The sequence below is a fragment of the Coloeus monedula genome (genome assembly GCF_965178545.1).
Source record: "Coloeus monedula genome assembly, chromosome: Z".
In the NCBI taxonomy this organism is placed as follows: domain Eukaryota; kingdom Metazoa; phylum Chordata; class Aves; order Passeriformes; family Corvidae; genus Coloeus; species Coloeus monedula.
In genome coordinates this window covers 20,531,394-20,551,804 of record NC_138822.1, presented here as the reverse complement: position 1 = coordinate 20,551,804, position 20,411 = coordinate 20,531,394, and the positions used below count along the sequence as shown (strand labels likewise).

The following is a 20,411-nucleotide window of genomic DNA, read 5'->3' as shown; positions in this document are numbered from 1 at the left end:
AGCAATTACAAAGACTTTCTCCTGAGTCACTAAGTACATGGTCTTCACAAAGAAGATTTCATTCACTGTAATCTGTTCTGTGTGACTCAAACCTAATCTATTGTAATACCCTCCCATCTGCAGCTGATCTTGGAAACACAGTGGATGTAGCAGGTTATCTAAAAAAATCACTCAGTCCTCGCTCCAAAGGAACAGATGCCTAAAAATCACTGTGCAAGTATTTCACATGTTACATGTTCTCAACTGAAGCCTAAGCATCTGGTTCTCATCTTCCAGGTTGTCTGCACTGATCAAGTACTCCAGCTCTTTACTTCACCTCCAATTCCTTCATCATCTGCAAGGCACCCATAAGCCCTGCCCCAAGGCTGTAGTAAACCAAGCTCTCTGTTAAAGCCTTTGTGAAGCTTGACAGGACAAGGCTTAGCTGTCTACAAGACCTTCTGAGTGAGTACAAGACAGCTCTCAAAGAAAGTCATGGCTAAGAAATTTCAGAATAATAGATTTTGGTGCTGAGAGAGTTCTTTACTTCAAAGAAGTTGAAAATAAGCCTGTGGAAAATAAGGACAGAAGAGATCTGTTTATACCAAACTCTGGCCATGCTTGTCTTCAAACTCAAGTCCAAGGACTGCTTTCCCTTGACAGTCCTCTGGCAGGGCTGACCCTGCAACAGGGGGAAAGGAGGCTGCTGACGAGGTGCAGAGCAGCGTGAAGGGGACAGAGGCAGCCTCTCCACTGTCTCAGCAGCTGTTTGTGTTTCAGCACAGATTGGCATCTTGGAAATCAGAGACGTGTCTGGAATTTGTAAAATTCTAAGCACTATGAAGCAATTCAGTTGAACACTAACTAGACTGCAGCAGTGACAAAATGAATCCATATGAAACAATTGTTCCAGAAAGAAAAACATGGCATTGGCAGCCATGTTACAATAAACACTTTAAGAAAAAAATAGAAAGCTGCTTAGTTCTTAGTTCCTGAGAAGTTAACACCTAAGTGAGATGCTGAACATCAAAAAGAGCTATTACACCGTAATTTGAAAGTTATTGTAATCAGCAAGGTAACAGCAGCTTGCAATTCTACAATTCTCCAGTCTTTATTGCCAGTATTTGACTGTACAGTGCTTCAAAAAAGGTGCCTCAGGTGCTCTGTAGCTCTGTTTTGGAAAAAAGCTGTGTCTGCACAGTACTATCTCTCCCTTTTTATACACTTATACACAGCACAAACAGCTGGTGAAGCTGAGCTCCCATTCTCCCAGAAGTGCACAATACCACAGTGTCCATCTCAGATGAGGGGTAAGTCTATTTACAGACACTACAACTCTGGGAAATCCACAGCACCATCTTTGTGATCTGGTAGGCAAACTGCAGAGCACCAGTATCAGCACCTGATGGAAAATACAGAGTTTTTGACTCTGGTCTTGAAGAAAACAAAGCAAAGAAAAACTCCCAATGCTCAATTAAAAAAAATAGTTTTAAAAGCAAACAACCCCCCCCTTTCTTTAAAAACAAACAGGGTTTTCTTTCTGCCACATCACATGCCGGAGGTCAATCCTGGCTGTAATCATGTAATCACTGTATTGTCCTGTGTATTGGAAGACAGCTCCTAATAACAAGGAGCTTGCAACCCAAGCGGCTATTGCATTTCCATGCTATTCAGTAAAATAATGGGATATACTGGATTTAATGTGCTCTGTATTACACATGGGTCAGAAACCTTCACAGAGACAAAGAATCATCTTTTAATGTGTTGAAAGTAACCACTATTTAATTAATTGTTCCTATTCTTTTACAGGATTTCAGTCTATTAATGAATCTCTGGAGCTGCTCAAACAAATACAGAACACAAAGATGAACCTTGAAAAAAAGAAAATTCATAAAGACATCTAAAAATTGCTATTCAAGTGATCTCCCAGAAGAGCGATCACCAAGAGCAAGCCTTGTCAAGTCTTGCAGGTGCTCCCTCTAGTGAGAACTAGCATGGGGTTAAAAAAAGTAACCTGAAGAAACAGCTGACTTTCTTCTCCCCTGTCCCTGAAGGATGTTATTGTTACATATGATACTGTGCAGCCACAAAACCTACAGCTCTGGAACACCAACAGCTGTTTTCATGTTTCATTTTACAACAAAATGCTTTGCTACAGAAGAAAAGTTACACTTTTAGGATTGCCTTAAAATTTATCAAGCAGATTTCATACAGAAGTCTTCATATTATTTAAAGGACTTTAGGACAACAAGTACTCTGTTACTGTGTCCTGCCATAAGCTACACTTATTTTAGATTGGTGAAAATATTGAAATCAGGCCTAGTAAATTCCTACAGCTTCACACAGCCTTATGAAAGCTGGTAATGGAGTATCTACTGCTGCATGATTTGGATCTATTGAGTTACTGGATTATTAAAAATAGTCAATAAACTTTGTACAGGTGACAAAATGCCAATTATTAGTAGATGCATTATTAGAAAGTTTTATTCTCATCTTCTCTGTTTGACTGAATAAAAGTTAGTGGTGTTTTGCAACAGAACACTCAAAAATGTAACTGACATTGTCGCTTTTGTTTTGCTTCAAAACATAAGAAAAATAGTCTGGAAATAAGGAGAAAAACTCTGGGAGCAGGACAAAGGAAACACACCAGTATAATCTCCTAATAAAAGCTAATAGAGTTCTTTGGCAGGGAGACATAAGAAAGGTAGACACAATACAATAAACCCCTCATTTTTTACAGTACATGTTTTGAGAAGTCCAGTATCATCTCTTGCCCAGAGAACAAAATTCAAGGGGACTTGAATAACTCTCCTCTAATGATCTGTATCTCAAATCTCTTATGCTTCTTGCTTGACAAAAAATCAGATTTCTCAAGCCATGGATTGCAGATGCCCACTCTGAGAAGTCAGACCTGCACAGCATGACAGCTGAAAGCAAACTGATGCAGATAGTAGGGAATATCACTTCAACAATTAAACTTGTTTCTCCCGCAGACAAAACTTTGATACTTTCAAACTTTCTCCATGGTGTCTAAAGTCCTAGAAATCACTCACTTGTACAATCTTGTACAAGACAACAAAAATTCCAGGTGACCTTTCTGCATTTTGTTTGTGGCTAGGCTCCTTAGAGATAAACTGCATGGGAAAGACTCCCAGCTTCACACCTGCTTTCAGGCCAAGTCTGTGTTTGTTGCATTTCCTAGAAGAAGCAGGAAAGCCACAACACTGAAATCTCAACAACATGCAGCTATTTCTGAGCTCCTCTGCACATAAAGTTAAATACAAAAGGTATCAAACAAAAACTTTGGAGAGAAAGAAGTATACATCTGTGTTGTCATTAAACTCTAAGGTTAGGAACACAACGTTAAGGCAATTGCCCACTCTATATGTGATACCATTCTGAGAGCTCAGAAGTTGAGTATAAATCAAATGCAGGAAATCTCAAGAAACAGAGGAGATGAACATGGACAACCCAAAAAAATCAGTATAATTCTCAGAAGCAAGCTTTTTTTCTCGTGTTTGTATAAAAAGAAATGTAAGAAGTGTATAAAATCCTTTGTATTTGAAGCCGTGAAAAGTTCTACCTTCAATTCATTAGATCTCATTCCATTCTGCCTTCAGCATAAGCCAACATAATATAGTTGAAGAATGTTTTTCTCCCCTTTATAGCAAGAGCAGCCAAAGGTATGACTTCCTAGCCAGTGAAATCCATAAACAAGTCTCAATTCCCCAAACCAGTGATTCTTATGTGCCTTTGTACACTATTTTGCTGAGCTCTATATTAGCATAAAATACAGTTGCCTCAACCTGCATGAATTTACAAGTTTTGCCACTGTTACAGCAGACTTGCTACAAGGTGCTAATTTTGTAGAGGCTATACATTGTTAAAAATAAGGAGAGCAAGACTTTTACCTCATGTTGTTGAATTTTACAGCAGCTTAAATTTAAACTCATCTTCCCCAAGCACTTTCCACTGAGTAGGTGGCAGAGATTTGTGGAGTTTTTTTCCTACAGTGTATGTAATACAACTTTGGGCTGTATAATTATCTTATTCAAGGAGTTCATCACTGTTCACAGTAAAAGTAAGTTCATGGTCTTCTGCAGAGAAAAAACACCATACTACTACTCTGGGTTGTTGTCATCTCTTGGTTCTCCTAGATGTTGGAAGGTATTTAGGGCTCAGAACTAGCAAAGTCTAGGCTAACCCTCACACAGAGGGATTAACAGGGAGAAGCAGTTGCTTACTGTGCTGCCAGCAGGCTGGTGATGACAGCTTTTCCACCACTAGAGTGGGTGGCACACATATCAAGACCATATGCCAAGGATACAAACCATAGGCTGCAAGAATTTTTCCAGGTTTTTGATAGCAGGAAGCTAAAAAAAGTTACAGTTACTCTTGAGAATCACAAGTCTGGCTTTTGCAGGATTTCCATTTAAGATTTGCAGTTACTGATAGTTCAAGGCTATTTGAGAGCAGGCTGTGAAGGGAAAAAGAATCAATCTAAATTTACAGAAAGTCTTTTTAAGGAAGGTGAGAGAATGAAAGCATGGAAAATAAGCAGAGATTCTTGCTATTCAGAGGTTTCATCATACTTCTGCAGACTAGAAGCCCCAGCCTACTGAGCTGAAGTTTCCTGTTAAAATGACAGTGGCATGCTCTCCAAGAGATCAGAGTGTGTGACTTGCACCCCAGCTCAGCATCCTGTTTTCTGTAAGCCCAAGAACGACTGGCTCCAAAAGCAAGTACCTGTTGTTCAATGCAGTACCAGTGCCTGCCTCTGAAGTGCCCTTTGCTCCCTATAATATGGGATCATATAAGCCATTGTAAGACTTTGCTGGATAGAAATTTTAAGAAGCTTTAAATGAGAAAATGGACAGCTATCATGACTCTTGTCAACAGAGAGAACATCCTCATGGTAACTTTTACAGGTTGGAGTCATTGTTTTATTTTTTATTTTCATGTACATAAAAGCAAAGTAACAACATGTCTTAAGAACCACTGTCATGATTCATCCAATTAAGCAATCAGCAGCTGAGTTACCAAGAGATGACAGAAGTTGGCTGCTACTTCGCTCTCAAGATTCTGTGGCAAGAAAACCTGGCATTGCTGGCAGTGGAGTTAATATTGTACTTCTGTGTGTGTCCTAGGGGGAAAGACTCTATTGTGAATAGCGACGAAGTTTAAGTGGGGAAGCAAACAAAAGCAAATTTCAGGGTTTTCTTTTCAACATAAAAGTGATTTTATGTGTTTATCTAAATATGAAAGTAACCTACTTTTGTTCAAGAAAAAGCAAAACTAAAGACAAAGCTGCAGTTGATGAAACAGAAAAAAATAAATCAGACATAACAAACAAAACAGCCCAAACTATATATGCTTCTGGAAGGTGAACTAATTAAATTGGATGAATGGAAGAGTATTTTGCTTGAGACAGTCTATTCTATGCACTTGCTGACAATTTCTCATTTAGTTCCAGAGCTCTAACATCTCCATTAGCTTTGGCATTTTCTATAAGCACCTGTAGAGAAAAACAAAGAATGACCTGAGAATTTAAGATTTTACTGCGTTTTAATGGCAGCCTGAAATGTATCTTAATTCCTGCTAGACAGCTTCCCTAAAAGATCACCTAACCCATAAACCCCAGATACAAAATATTCAACATTACACATCAACTTGCTTAAAAGATCCAAACTGCACTATAGTGACTTGCTAAACCTGTAGTCACTTCCAATGCTCTCTAGAAGCATCATTTGTTACTTTGACAGTAGTTACCCACTAGCAATTAAACATGCAGACCTATTTTCCTGCTGACAGACTCTTGTCTCCTGCTAGTACCTTTGTATAAATCTTCATTAAAACATAAAACTGGAGTATTCTCTGCAGCTGCTTTAAAAAACCTGCCACATCCTTTTCCCTCCCCCAGTTAAATTCACACTACCCTGATTTATTTTCCACACGCCATACTTGGAGCTCTTCTATTAGTTAAAAAAGGTCCCACAACAGCCTAATGTTGAAAAGCTTCTGGCATGTCTCCTGTAATCCAATGATTATACATACTGAAAAGGAAAGCCATTAAGCAGAACCAAGCAAATCACCAGCTATTATTATCATACTCAGCAGCAGGGACTATAAATGACTTTGCAGAAGCAAGTGCAATGAGATCATACCAAGATCTTCAGAACTCATTAAATCTAGCTTTTTTTAATCAACCTGCACTTCTCTGTATGGATTTTTGTCAACACCTTTTTCTATGCTGTACCTCCAAATGTATTTTGTATTGGATTCAACATTTCACCAGGGAACAGCTGATAATCTGGGTCAAAGACCTCATTGCGCCAGTGGCAGCACTGACAATAGGAGAGTGTATTCAGATTTTCAGGAGCAAAGTGGTTCTCACTGTAAGCTAAAATAATGACAGCCCACTCACACTGCATGAAAGAGCTGCGTGGATTTTTGAGTTTGATCAAATACATCAGCAAAGTACTGTCAACAGAAACTAATGCACCATTTACTTTGTACTGAAAATAATGTACCACTACAGATGTAGTCTTCAATACAGAGCATACAGCATTCTACTGCTCAGATCTTTTGGGTCAGGGACATGATGTGTTCCAGCCAGGCTAGAGGGAATTAACATTTTTAGTGCTAAAACTTGGATTAAATGGTCCTCATGTCTACTGAACAGTCACCAGTAGAATTCCTGCAAGTTTGGACTGGAGACTTTACTGTTTATTTTTCATTATTGCATGGAGGAATGGAAGACATTCAAACAGACTGGTGCTGATTTCAAAAACTGAAGCACATTTGCACTTCAAGAGCAGGTGTGCTAGCACCTTCCTAGTCTCCTTCCACCCCACTTCCAAGCTGCAAGTATAATATTAAATGTAAATAGAAGTTCTGTATGAGATAGACTGCCTTACATCTATTAGTTCACAATCATCTTTGGCATACAGATGTTGCAGGAGATACCACCGTGCCACCGACACAATGGTTTTGGGATTCGCTGGTTGATAAACGATTCTCTCCAGCATTCGCCGAGTCTCCCTGGAAATATGATCAAAACATAAGCCAAATCAAATTCAACTGCACAGGCCCCATGTAACATAACAAAGCAAGCAACAATGGCCAGAAGTAATATACAGGAAAGCCCTGATTGCACTTCCTGCAAACAGAGACAATACATGAAATTGCAGAAGAGAACTGGAATAGAGTACTATACAAAGTCTAAAATTCTGTTTGGCTGATACTACCTTCTAACACCAACACACCATATACCTAACAAAGGGATTTTCAAATTCACAGTGTTATTAGAAATCTGGTAAAAACTGGCAACTACATGCAGGGATGTCATATTCATTCACTGGTGCTCTATCAACTTTGGTTCTCGTTCCAAGAACTCTGTCCTTTATAACCAATGTGATATTCCAGTACATTGTAATTTAATAGGCTGTTGAAAAGTTACATGTTTTTGTTTTCTATTTGTACTTAAGATTTCTTGTTTCAGGATTTTAAAGCACCTAGGCAGGTCAATTAGATCTTGTGATATACTGTTCATGTAAGTTAATATCTACAATTGTAGTAAGACTGATTTTGAGTTTTTATCTTAATTTTATTATAAATGACAACCATCACAATCACATTAGTCTGTCATCTGAAGAGCCAACAAAAAAAGTAAGCCAGTTTGTTAGTATTACCTAGAAAACAGGTGAATTATTGAACAAAACCATAAAAAACCCTCAAATTTTCCATAGCTTAAGCAAAAATACTATAAAAGACAAAATGACCATAACAACCAAATTCACAACACAGGAAGATTCCAAGAATCCCTTCCCTAAATATTTCCCCCCTTCCCTGAAAAGCCACAACGACCACCTGGCTGTTCAGGACTGGGCATGAACTTTCACTGTGAGCCCAATTTAGGATCCAAATTAATCCCAGCAGTAGATAGGGTAGTGATTTCTGTTTTCACTGTGCTATTTTAGAAGATTTTTCAGAATGTATAGTCTTCTTGATGAATTTAGATAACATGCTTTTAAAGAAAAAGTTATCCTACAGCTGGTTTTTTCTGGGTATGAGGGTCTTTTTTTTTTTTTTTACAAATAATGGAAGATTTGGCTGCTACCCACATTACTAACCCCTTCTCCCCTCTCCCTTTTAATTGCCATACTATTTCAAGAATTAATTTCCATTTTCAAATTCCTTTAAGTTCTTGAAGTGAGATCTGCAGATAATGACCACGTGTATTTTTAGACACTCTATTCCACTGAAAACTTAACAGACGATGCATACCTTGCTCCCATTTTGCGATTATACTGTAGCAGTGCTTGAAGCAGAGCTGCCAAGGGGCAAGGAGAAAGTTTCAAAGCTTCAGTTGTTGCCTCCTGAACCAATGAGGGCCAATGTTCATTTGAGACATTAGCCTATTATAAAAGTAAAAATAAAAGAAAGAAAGAGAATAGTAATAAAAGAAATTTTAAAAAAACAGGAAAAAACCCAGGGAACAAAAGGACTTTATTGTAGTGTATTTGCATCTCTCTAGAAAGCAGGTTTAATTTAAGCTGTTCTGAGAAGTATTTGGCAGGTTAGAAAGATACTTGTTTAAAAAAAACCCCAGACTAACACTTGTTAGAAGTGCCTGGAAAAGTAATGTTAACTTATTTAGGAGCAGCCTTGCCAGCATTCCACTTGCTAATTTATGCACATGTCTTTTTGTTCTTCCATACAAATTTTAGTAGTGCTTCAGAAACTCCTGTTGGTACCATACATAAAACTCATCTAGAATGTAGAATTTATCCCCAGAAGTGACATAATTTTTTACCAGAAATCGAAACCTAGATGGTAATTACCTAATAGAACAACTATTGAGCAAAGCCATGTATCTACAGAATACAAGCAAGGAAAGAAAAACTGGCTTAAGAGAAACTTTATTAGCCCCATTGTGTCTGGATAGCATTCAAATTACTGTACTTGAAAGAGTGACCAAATTTTCACTCGGAAGATAATTAGAAGACAAGCAATTTCCAAATACAGAGCTTTCTTGGACCTGATCAAGTTTTTCACCTGGCTTTTATACATTTAATAAACCAGTACAGACTAGAAATGCCCAAAAAAATCCACTTATCGGCTTCTCTGCTCACTCAAAAAGTAGAGAGGAGATAATCAAATTCATACTGATCACATTTTTAAACAAAAGTCTTGTGTATTCTTAGGCACTTCAGGCCAGCCCTTGAACAAATAGTGTTAATTAAGCTAGAAGGTATCTTGTGACTTGTGGAAGCATTTAGGAGCAATAGGAAACAAACCAGAACACTAGAAAACTGACAGAAAAACAGCAGGAAAAATACTGCTGCTTGACACATTCTGCCTTTGGAAGGAATGGGCTTCTGAGAAAAACTGAGGACACCTCTCTTCTACAAAAAGGAGAAACAGCATTGCAGGTTTATCCTCAGTAAATCTGACTGCCTTTTCTTACACAAGATCTCAGGATATATGGGGTTGCTTTGCCTAATTTTGATTAAAGCCGGGTCATGTGTTAAAATGTGAAAAAGCATTAGCCAAGGTCACAGCAGGATCTACATTTTACTACAGACTTAGAATTCTGGTAGTGCACTTCAAGTTTCTAGAGTGACACTGCTTGATTGAAGAGGATAAACACTTGCCAACACCCTAAGGTATGTTCACCTTGCCCAGCAGCGCAAGGAATGGAGTTATTTTCTTTATTCCACAAGATACAATTCTAGAGTTCAGTGCAAGGCACCATGTCTGGAAATGAACATACAGCATAAAAACATTTGATATGTGACTGACTGACTTCTCCAGGCACCAGTGAAGAAGAAATGTCTGTTGAGGCAGTTGTCTGAACAAGAGGACAGAGACTTGAAGGGTATGTCAATTTGGATGATCAAACTGAAGCTGCTAACAGACAAGCCTTATTGAGCAAGTGAGCCTCTTATGCACAAAGTGGTTCTATGTGAATATTACACTGCCACCTCTCTTACAAAGAGACATTTTAAGAATACTCCACTGCCCTTTGAAGTGCTATTTTATTCTCTAGCTGTCATTCATACAATGTAAAGCCATTTAAACAGGGACTTCATTTAAAGACTACAGAAGCCCTGTATCCCATCAACTTCTGTTGTATCATGCAGTTATGTTATTTTGGTTATCCTACCATGCAGATTTCCAGTGCGAGCATAGCTAGCCTGAGCAGACTGGATAACTTCCCACTCCAGCTGCCCTGCTGGGATGCCAAATGCAGACTCTTTCTGTAGCACATCTCTGCTCCTGTCATCATTCTCTGAGACTGATACACTTTCGCCAGCCACTGAAAATAAACATCCAACAAAATCAGTTATAGAGCCACCAAAACACACATCCATTAGGTAGTATCATATAGTCCAATTTATGAGAGTACCACAGCATACTATTACTTAAAACCATGCACCCAGTCCTCAGTCCAACAACATACTGTGCATTGCCCTGCAGAAAAATTAGTCTGCTGCAGAGCTGGCAGTACACCTCACTACAGTAACTTATTTTGGGAGTTCCCTAGCCCACTCATGGACTTTTTTTGATAAGTTCTCTCAGCTGCTTTTTTTGATAAGTTCTCTGCCAGCACAAGATGTCCTGGATTTCCTCATGAAGAGAAGGAAAAGGATTCTATCTTTAATTCTGTAGTCATCACACATTTTTTGAAGCAGATGCAGCCATATTTGCAAAGCCGTGACATGTATATGATATGCATGAAGATGTGCAAGCCATATTTAGAAATATTCTTTTCTGGATCACAAAGTAAAGCAATTCCCTTACTTTTGAGCAAAGGCCTCTAGACTTTTGCTAGCTAAAGACTGCCTGGTGTTAGAGGGGGCAGAAATTATTAACCCTTTCTGGTGCACAGAAGTTACTTCAAATTACGAAGAGAAACACACTATAAAGTACTAATCAGCACTAGTGAGATTGTGCATTCTTGACATCAAGCTGCAGACCTGCTCTTTAAAGTAAAACATTCATTCATGTGGGGGAAAAAAAAACTTCCCTTGGCTTCAACTCTTTGCAGCTGAAGATGTCTAGCACTCAAGAAGTAAAGAAGAGAACCCTCATGCAAAGGCACAAGGCAGCTTTGCCAGATCTGCTTTTCTCTATTTTTCTGGTAAGTCACAGCACAAAAAGTAGAACAGCCATCAGAACAGCAGTTCAGCAGCACTCCTAAATCCCAAAAAACAACCATTTAGACAAAAACCAAAAAGAAAAGTTAATGGCCCCTCTAACGTAGTAAAACTGTAAGGTATCACAATGGATAAATCAAACCCTTAGGAAGTCTAGAGACAGAAAACATAAAAGCATAAATTTATCCACTAGGAAGAGATGTAGCAGCCAGGCATTTTCAGACTGCTATCTAAGCCCTGAGAAATACTTCCTTTAGTTGAAGACTAAAAAGATCTTCCTCATAGGTATCTCATCTGTGCCCTGGATTAAGAAGACCAAAACAAATCATCCCCTCCCACTCCCCACATCATATGCACTCAGTTCACTTATTCTCCCTGCTTGTAAGCAAGATGACTTGGCTATGCAAGGGATGCTTGAAGAATGTATACAACCCCTAATTTAATTTGAAGAATGTTATTAAAATAGAGCATACAATCGTGTCTTGCATGCTCCCTATTTTGCAAATTCCATCTGAATGAGTTCTATATTCAAAAGGTGAAGCCTCACACATCACAAAAAAATGCATCAAAAAAAGACCTTCCCCAGAAATAATGCTCCTGTGTTTCTGAAGAGGATCCAGAGCCCTGTAAGAAGTGAGATAATGATCTATACAGCAGCATTGCACTGATCTTCTAAGAGTGGAATCAACTTCACTGATTCTTACTATAAGCAGGGCTTTATTTTATCAACAGGCAGAGGAGCATCATAAATCCTTCAGCTACATAAAGGACTCTGAAAGTTCACAGAATTTTTCTAAACAATGCACTACTTACATTGGTAAAGACAGATAATAACTGATAACTAAAAAGCAGCTGTTAGAAGATAAATATATGTGCTGCATCACCAAAAGGATCTCTTGGCATGTGTGGGACTTCTCAGATCGACTCACAGAAGCAGCATATGCAGTGAGCTTTAGCACTTTCATGTCAACTAAAAATGATCACTCATCGTGCCATGGAAGGGAGTTAGTGAACAGTGTTACTGGACGTGATTCTCTGCAGAATCAACTTACTCAAAAGAACAGTGACACCTGAAGTCAGAACATGATGGAGAAAGACTTATTCAGGTTTTCAGACCCTAAATAAGAAATTGTATATTACTACATTAGGAAACTCTTTACTTCCATTTATTCTTACGGGTTATGAAATATTTAATTGGTTTCTGCTCCCATGTCAAATCACAGATCTCTAAAGACAGGGATACCACGCATTCATCTCAAGTTTTTAATTCTCCTACCTCCATATCTGCTTGGTCTTACTAGCAGCCCTTAATATTTCAACTTTTATATAAAAGTTAACATAATGTTTCAACTGTGGAACAAATAGAATTTAAGCTCTTTTTTCTGTCACTGACTGTCAGCAGATAAATAAAATCAAGCAGTGAAACAAATGTTCACCCTCTTACAGCAGGTGTGAGAGTGGCACACCAGTCAGGGGAAGGATCCACACTTACTTGCCATGCTGCAGCTGAGGATGAACTGGACATGACTGTCTTACGAAGTTCCTCCACGATGTTGTCTGGAAGTTCTTTGTGAGTCTGCAACAGCTGCTTACACTGAACTTGTCTCAAAAGCAAAAACAGAGTTGGGTGCTCAGGGCAGCTTTTTAGACCCTAAAACCAAAACAATCAGAATTATGACCCCCCAATACCAAAGATACTTAGATTTTCCATTCTGTCCTTTACATAAAACAACACTGAAAGCATTCTCAGGATGCTTGAGCATAGCATTTTTCTCCACCTCTGCACAAAGGAGTGTTCCAGGGACTGATCCACAAAAACAGGTAACATTTTTTCTGTCTTCAAAATACATTCGAAGTCTAAGATTGATTTTGAACATCTTGTACTTTTACAAGTTTCTGAAACAGCTCACATTTGGTTTGACAATTATTACAAGTTTTGGGCCTATTAACAGAGGCAAAAGCCCATCTTGGGGCTAAAAGGGTTGATTATGCTTCAAGCAATTTCAGTTCTCCCAGATAAGGTGCTTTATTTTCAGAACAGAAGCACTTCACTAAACATTTCCTATTCAGTAACAGCAGATATCCAGAGAGTATTTCTTTGAACAAACACAAAAAAGCAAAGACAGAAAACTAGCTATCTGTTGCTTTACCCTTCTCAGATAAAGCATGTGAAGCTTTTGCAAGCCTCACAGCATGCTATTTTCCCTGCTGAAATCACAGTAATTCCAAGAATTATAACTCAAACCAGATTTGTTTTAAGAAACTATACACTTGTACTTTTCACACATTTTTAAAAAAAACAAAGGATGTTTCCTGTGAATCCTTCACAACTGAATGACAGCAGTGTCTGACTCACCCCCCAGTTATACTGCTTTCTGAGAATTCTGGGGTCCAAAACTACCACTGAGAGTTTGTGGTACTAGGGAATACTATCCTTTTTTCTTCACTAATTGCAGGCACTGACTGTGCTCTCCCCAAGCTATTTAACCAAACCAAACAAAAATCAACAAAATACACCACATCCTTCCCCCATACCCAGATTTGGGGAAGGACAGATCTTGAATGTCTCGAAATCTCTGATGATTGTTAATATAAGATAGGTCAGCAGACACGTTGGCCAGAAAAGGAAAACACCTCACGAAGCAAACTAAGAGACAAAAAAGAACTTCTACCTGAAAACCAGCACATTCAATGAATCTGTTTGTTTGGTTTGAGTTTTTGTTGGTTGGTTTTTTTTTAACTCCCATCCACTTTAACAAAATATACCAAAACCAAGAATCACATTTGCTTGTGATTAACCATTTTCCTTAATGAAAATCAGGGATGTGTGCTTTTTTGCTTATCTTCTGCCAAGTCTTCTGCTTATGAACACCTTTTTGAATGTTGTTAACAGCCCAGCTGTGTCGCCTCAAGACCTTTCTTTTGCATAATTAAACTTGTAGCTTCTACTTGGGGCTCTGAAACAAAGTACCAACACAACCCAAAAGAAATCAAAGTCCCACGCATGTCTCCTACCCCTACTTCTCGCCTTGAATTTTGGTAATGTTTTGCTTAACTCTAGGCAGGAAGAACAGACTTAAGATTTAGCATGACACGCACTACTTGTTTCAACTATTAACACAGTTTTGGTGTTGCAAACTGTACACCGGGGAGGGGAGAACCCAACCAGCTCAGTTGGTCAGAGAACGGTGCTAATAATGCCAAAGTTGAAGGTTTGATCCCCATACAGGCCATTCACTTCAGAGCCGGACTTGATGGTCTTCATCGGTCCCTTCCAACTCCAAATACTCTGTGATTCTATGAACTACTGTATTTTGTAGCTCTGATGGGACAGACAGTTGCCACTTCAAACACTACCTTTCTGTAAAAAGCACACTAATAGTGGTTTCTATACAACTCTACCGCAGTCTGCCAGTGTGACACCATCATACCTTGTTACAAAGAGCTTCAGCTTCTGACAGTTTACCAGTCTCCTCTAGACTGGTAATAGCTTGACACAGACACCAGTCTTCAAGAGTATGGACATAATTATGTGGAAGGTTACTTTCTCCAGCTGTAAAGACAGACAAAGCACTTAAACAGATTAGCGTTTATGCTGCAGTACCATACAATGGTCAAAGGATCTAGATCTGGTAAGGGAGAACTTCTATGAGTTTTAACCTGACATGGCTCCCGTCATTAGTACCAACATTGAAAGATGGCAAAATTAAAAGCATGAGGGGAAAAAAGTATACACCATTTAAGTTAATGGCTCGAGATCAATCAAACATGGAATTTTAATTCCAGTTTTCAAAACACTATGGACATTAAGCAAGACTGAGCATCTACTGGAAGAGTTACAGAACTCAGTTACTTTAGCCCTTCCTTGTAAGCATGTTATACACCCACAACCTTCATGGGTGTAGGCATCAGAGTTCAAAAATACTATTTTAGAAAATCATTTGAAGCCTTGGAAGGGAAAGTAAGCTGCCATTAAGTATCTAACCCTAGCTGTATATTAGAATTTAATATTTTTATGTGTAAAATACAGTTACAGCTCAAGCCACTATTGAGTAATCCTCAGCCTATTTGCAAGTTCAGAAGAGCATTGCAAGCTTAGATAATTTCAATTTTATTTGACTTTTTTAAAATAGAAAACTTGTATAGCTTACTTTTGGCTGAAACTGTAGACACAAGTGTCATCTCTAGACCTGTTCGTTTCGGTTCAGTGTTGTTTAGACAGACAACAGTGTTTTCAGCATGACAGGCTGCCATTAGCACTGCCCAAGCAGCAGGATTATCTAGAAAAGAAGGGTCAAAGGGAACTCATGCCCATTCTAAAAATGCTGGTAGTTCACTTAGAAGGGTCTTTACCAGATAAAGCATAAAAGCATAGCTATCAATGGAACCATACACTGTAAATAAGAGCAACAGTAAGTATTTGAGCTCAAGCCAAGGAAGGCAGTAACTACTTGCTTCTAATTAGTAAGACTCATCAGATATAAAAGGAAGATGCTGTTCCTAAAGTCAGCTAATGTATTTTTCATAAATAGCTTCAGTGTGTTAACCTGAAACTGCCAGTTTATTTATGACTACAGAGATTAATCTTGGCTATCACTTAAAGTTGTAACAAAACACAAAGTGGCAGCAAAAATTCCTAGATGCCATCCACAGCTTTCAGTCATACAGACTCAGTCTGTTCTGACCACCAGCACGAAATTTTCAGCAATAGGTGCCAACTTCCACTGCCAGCTAATTCCTGTGTCAGCTTCACATTTAACTAGCCCTGTGAAGAACACCTACTACTGTAAGAGCAATCTCTATCCTGAACTGGACAGAGCTCAGTTAAATATTTTATTTATGTAAATTTTCATCCCTAAGATAATTAATTTTGCCGGCAAAATGAAACAACGCTTGAAGATCTAACAAAGTAAAATGTAAAGTATTCTGCTTTTAAATAGCAGTCATACCCTTGTATTTCCTGTAGGAAAGTAACTGAAATTTTTAACTTGCAACCAGCCTTATCTATCAGAGCTAAATGACTCTAGAAGAAGCAATGTTTTGGTATTTCACTATCAAGTACAAATTAGCAATTGGAAACCCCATTAGGCTTGCACTTGATATGCTTAAGAAAACCATTTAGTAATAGAACAATTGTCTATAGTTTACAACCCGCACTTTTTAACAGAACCTTTCTAATCCAAAATCTCAAGGTAGATGAATAATTCTCTTCTGTCTGATGTTGCATACTGAGGGAATGTGTTTTTCAATTTTGTCTAATATATTAAATAATACTTATATCTTTTCCTGTTGAGAAATTAAGAAGTTGCTTATAGTTTAGAAGAAGCCTTAAAACCCAGTGATAATTTTCTCATTGTCTGGTTGAATTCCCATTCCACTAAATTTGGAATGACAATGAAAATTTCCAATCTAAGCATTCTCCCCAAAACATACACAGATAAGCCTAAACAACAAACCAACCCAACAAAAGTAGATTTTTTTTCTTAGTCCAGTAATTTTTGCTTCTGATGGATAAAAAGACAGAAATCACTACTGTGTTTGAGAACAAGAGTAACCTGGACAGACATGGATGGCCTTCTGAATATTTTTCAGAGGATTGTTTTTCTTATCTTCTAACATGTGACATCCTGCTACCAGCTGATTAACTGCAATATTCAGCAGGACTTCCTATAAAACAGAACATAAGAGTTACTTAACACTGTGAGTGATCAGATGGAATTAATTTTAGGACTGTTTATGGAATTACAGAATCTTCAATTTAAGAAAGCCAAACCTTTCCACAGTTTACATCAAGTGTATGTGCAACACCTCCTGCCACAGCTCCTCCCTGCAAGATTAAAAAAACCAATTTATTTCATTACATGGATAATTAATTTTATGCAAAATATAACGCCTAAATCTTTTTATCTTTGTTATTCACAAGTACAAAATTTGCACAATAAGGGAATTTCCTTGCTTACAGATTAAAATTAAAAGATTATGCTTACAGCATAATCTTTTTATAAAAAATTAGCAGGAGACATTCCAGACTAGATCTTAGCCTTATGATTGGCTTCCAGTTTTAGCCCCATATTGAAAAGGATTTGTTTTCAGGTGCTCTGTTTATATAATTAACATATATTAAGACAGAGTATTTATTTGGAGGAAAGCTAACAAAAAGCAGAAAAGTGGCAAGGAAACACTGACTAATGTGGAAAGTGAAGATGACTAGATTAACCAGATTAAACACAGGTAAATCTTAATATATATTTATTTACATAAATACAGCTCTATAAAACTAAACAGAAGAAATTATACATCGTACAGCCTTTTATTGTTGGCGTAACTCTAGCAGATTTTTCCTATAAGTTCATTTCAAGAACTGTTACCTCATGAAATACGCAAATAATGGTATATAAATTTAGTATGTGGCTGTGCACTGCTTTGTATGTAAGCCTTAAGTTTTCATATTAACTGGGGAAAGTCCACACAACTGAAGGGTGGGGGTTTTTAAGTTAAGAAACAGCACATACTACTTGGAATGTAAACAGCACATGAGTTACAGCAATGCACTTACTTCTGGCTTTTTTAACGCATACAGTGGAACTAGTCGAGACAGAAGAGACCAAAGGGCAGGATTATCAGGGTAACTAGGAAAAGAAAAGAGTATTAGATTTTCTGGTTTAGATATGCGCCTTGTCTTCCAGGACTTAGTAGGCACATGCTATAAATACCAAGCAGGCCTTTTTCTATTAAGAAAACAATGCAACGTAATAGAAGATAGACATGGGTAGTAAGTAAAATGAACAACACAATATTGAAGTAATACTGTTAGCTAAAGAAATAAAACATACAGCATGCATATCAATATTCATGGAAAGAAAACAAACTTTAGGGCTACAGGTCTTGTCCTCATAATATGAAGAACAAGGCATTTTAATTGTAGTTGGAAAAAAACAATTGCATGAAAATAGTTTCCGAAAACACTTTAAGAGACTATGATGTGTCCCTTCCTGAAAGGCTCAGAATGCTAAGACTAATCAAATCACATTTAAACAAAGACACTTAGCTAATGGAACAAATGGCTTCAAAGGCTGTTAAATATTAAATAAATACCCAAGAGACTATTCTAGGCTGAAGGTTATGCTACATAGGATGAAAAATGCTTTCATGGAAGAGTAAACTAACCTACCTATCAAAGAAGCCAGCCAAACAAAATCAGAAAACATTGAACAAGCCATGGAACTTCTGCTATTTGATTCCATAAATAAGAAAGCAAACTTGTCAACTAAAGGTACAACCTTAGGTGAGGACTTCACCTTTGAAAATGAATTTTAAATTTTTTTTTTTTTTAAATAATGATTCAAATAAACAGGTTTCCTCACTCTTCAATGTAATCAAAGCAATACATTTACAAGGCAATTTAAAGCAAGACAAACTATATACCTGTGTATTGCTTTGGAGACTTCCCTCTGGATTGCCACATTTCTACCTTGTAATGCATAAACAGCAGATGCAATAAGGCATCTCTCATAAATCCCATCATTCCCTTTTTCATGCTTCAGTAATTCTTTTAGGGCTGCTGTTGCAAGTGTTGCATCCTGCTTCACCAATCCCAGTGTGCACAAAGCCTTCAGACTTTCCGTACTAGGTTCCTTCAATGAGCTGTTGAATCAGAAAGAGGAAAAGAGACAACTATTTTGGAGCACAAATTAAACTCACCTAACATTAGAGTTCTTGTTATTTCTGGGTCCTCTTGCTCCTATGTATCATGAAAGGTATACAGAATTAACAGACTCTTGCCATGGGATCATGGATCAGGCTAGATCTATATTCTTGAGGACCAGGTGACTACAGGCACCTAATCAAGCTCTTAATGATTACTTTTGCCTTCAAAAAAAGACAAGAATTCTATGTTTTGGTTTCAGTCCCTACAAAAAAAAATTAACAGCTGTTCAACAAACTTGAACAGCCAGCTAAAGGACCGTTTGACAAGTAGGAAATGGTGTTCTATCATACTAGTTATCCAGACATATTCACTGTTAAAAATCTCTGTGCTAAGCCGGTTATGAGAAATGAAGAAGGTGGCTTCATTTTCAAGGTCCTATTCAGGCACTTTAAGTCATCTAGCACAAATTCCAGTCAAGAGAGACATCTGACTATTGGACCAGAATGCACCATTTTTGTTTCCATTTCAGATCTAGATATATTCACTGTGATGTTTTTTCTAAGGCATTTACTATCTTTTTTTTTTTGTAAAAACCAACGTCATTAGAAAACTCTCATTGTTCATGTTTATGACAAAAACAGAAGTCTCCAGTGATTTATAGGATGTAGGAAATATCAGTTTCCTAGACAGCTAATCATCGATAACTTGGGATTTAGAGTGTATTAGGTAATGGACCTTCACTATTTCAGTAACTTCAGAAGTCTTCTGGTAAGATGAGGGCTGTACTGCCACTACTACAGTTCTCTACTGACAGAGTTGCCCCTGAGAGGATGAGATGGTAACTCTTAATCTGTAGCTAACAGGAGCCTAACAATGATGCACAGGCTACTAGCCTCCACAGATATGAAAAGTAACAGACATTCACAATTTAATTGCACAACTACTAGAGATCTGTTTCTTTTCATAGGAAAGCTACAGGATTGTCCTGGTCTACATTGCTTTGAACACAACAGTTTTGGAGATTTCTGACTATTTAAACTGAAATTATTTTCATTGGTCATTCAGAGTTCATTACAGCTAAAGAGCAAAAATATTGCCTAGTGCTCAGGAAAACTACAAAGTAATATTATCTTAAAAGATAAAGTTTTTAAGACTACCATTCAAGGATGTTGGACATCCAAACTGCCCAGCCCTTCCACTCAATACTGCTTTAACAATGTGAAAGACACCGACCATAAAACAAAAACAGACATATCACATTAATAAGTAAACTGCATCCATTTCTACTTTCATTCTGCAACAGACAAAGAAAATATCCACCTGACTTCCCACAAAAAGGAAATTTGAAGATTCAACAGTACAATAAAATATCATGTTCTGATTATTTCTTTCACTCACCATTTAAACAGCAGTGTCTTTGCAGCATCCACTTTGTTCAGTTTATATTCTATTATTGCCAAGGCAGTCAGGATATGTGCTTTATCTTCTTCAGACTCAGCAACAGACAAGGCTTTTTCATAGGCTGGTAAAAATTCAAAAACTCAGAATTGAGGGACAAGAAAAAATACAACCTTAGTAAAGCCTTTAGAATAGGATGATATTAGAACAGAGAGACAATTTAG

General features: G+C 37.7%; 1 protein-coding gene across 3 annotated transcripts in view; it reads right to left on the bottom strand.

Annotated features, from left to right (window-relative positions):
• Positions 1-4,985: 4,985 nt before the first annotated feature.
• SKIC3 (SKI3 subunit of superkiller complex) overlaps positions 4,986-20,411 on the bottom strand; it is a 47,649-nt gene continuing 32,223 nt past the window's right edge. For all 3 annotated transcript variants that reach the window (XM_082301911.1, XM_082301910.1, XM_082301909.1), the window contains 12 exons: positions 20,188-20,311; positions 18,567-18,785; positions 17,698-17,770; positions 16,915-16,968; positions 16,697-16,808; positions 15,293-15,421; positions 14,573-14,694; positions 12,634-12,792; positions 10,148-10,300; positions 8,266-8,396; positions 6,897-7,020; positions 4,986-5,494 (listed from right to left, as the gene is read on the bottom strand). In XM_082301911.1, the coding sequence (XP_082158037.1) occupies positions 5,417-5,494; positions 6,897-7,020; positions 8,266-8,396; positions 10,148-10,300; positions 12,634-12,792; positions 14,573-14,694; positions 15,293-15,421; positions 16,697-16,808; positions 16,915-16,968; positions 17,698-17,770; positions 18,567-18,785; positions 20,188-20,311 (1,478 nt within the window). In that variant the 3' untranslated portion in view covers positions 4,986-5,416. The remainder of the gene's footprint in view (positions 5,495-6,896; positions 7,021-8,265; positions 8,397-10,147; positions 10,301-12,633; positions 12,793-14,572; positions 14,695-15,292; positions 15,422-16,696; positions 16,809-16,914; positions 16,969-17,697; positions 17,771-18,566; positions 18,786-20,187; positions 20,312-20,411) is intronic.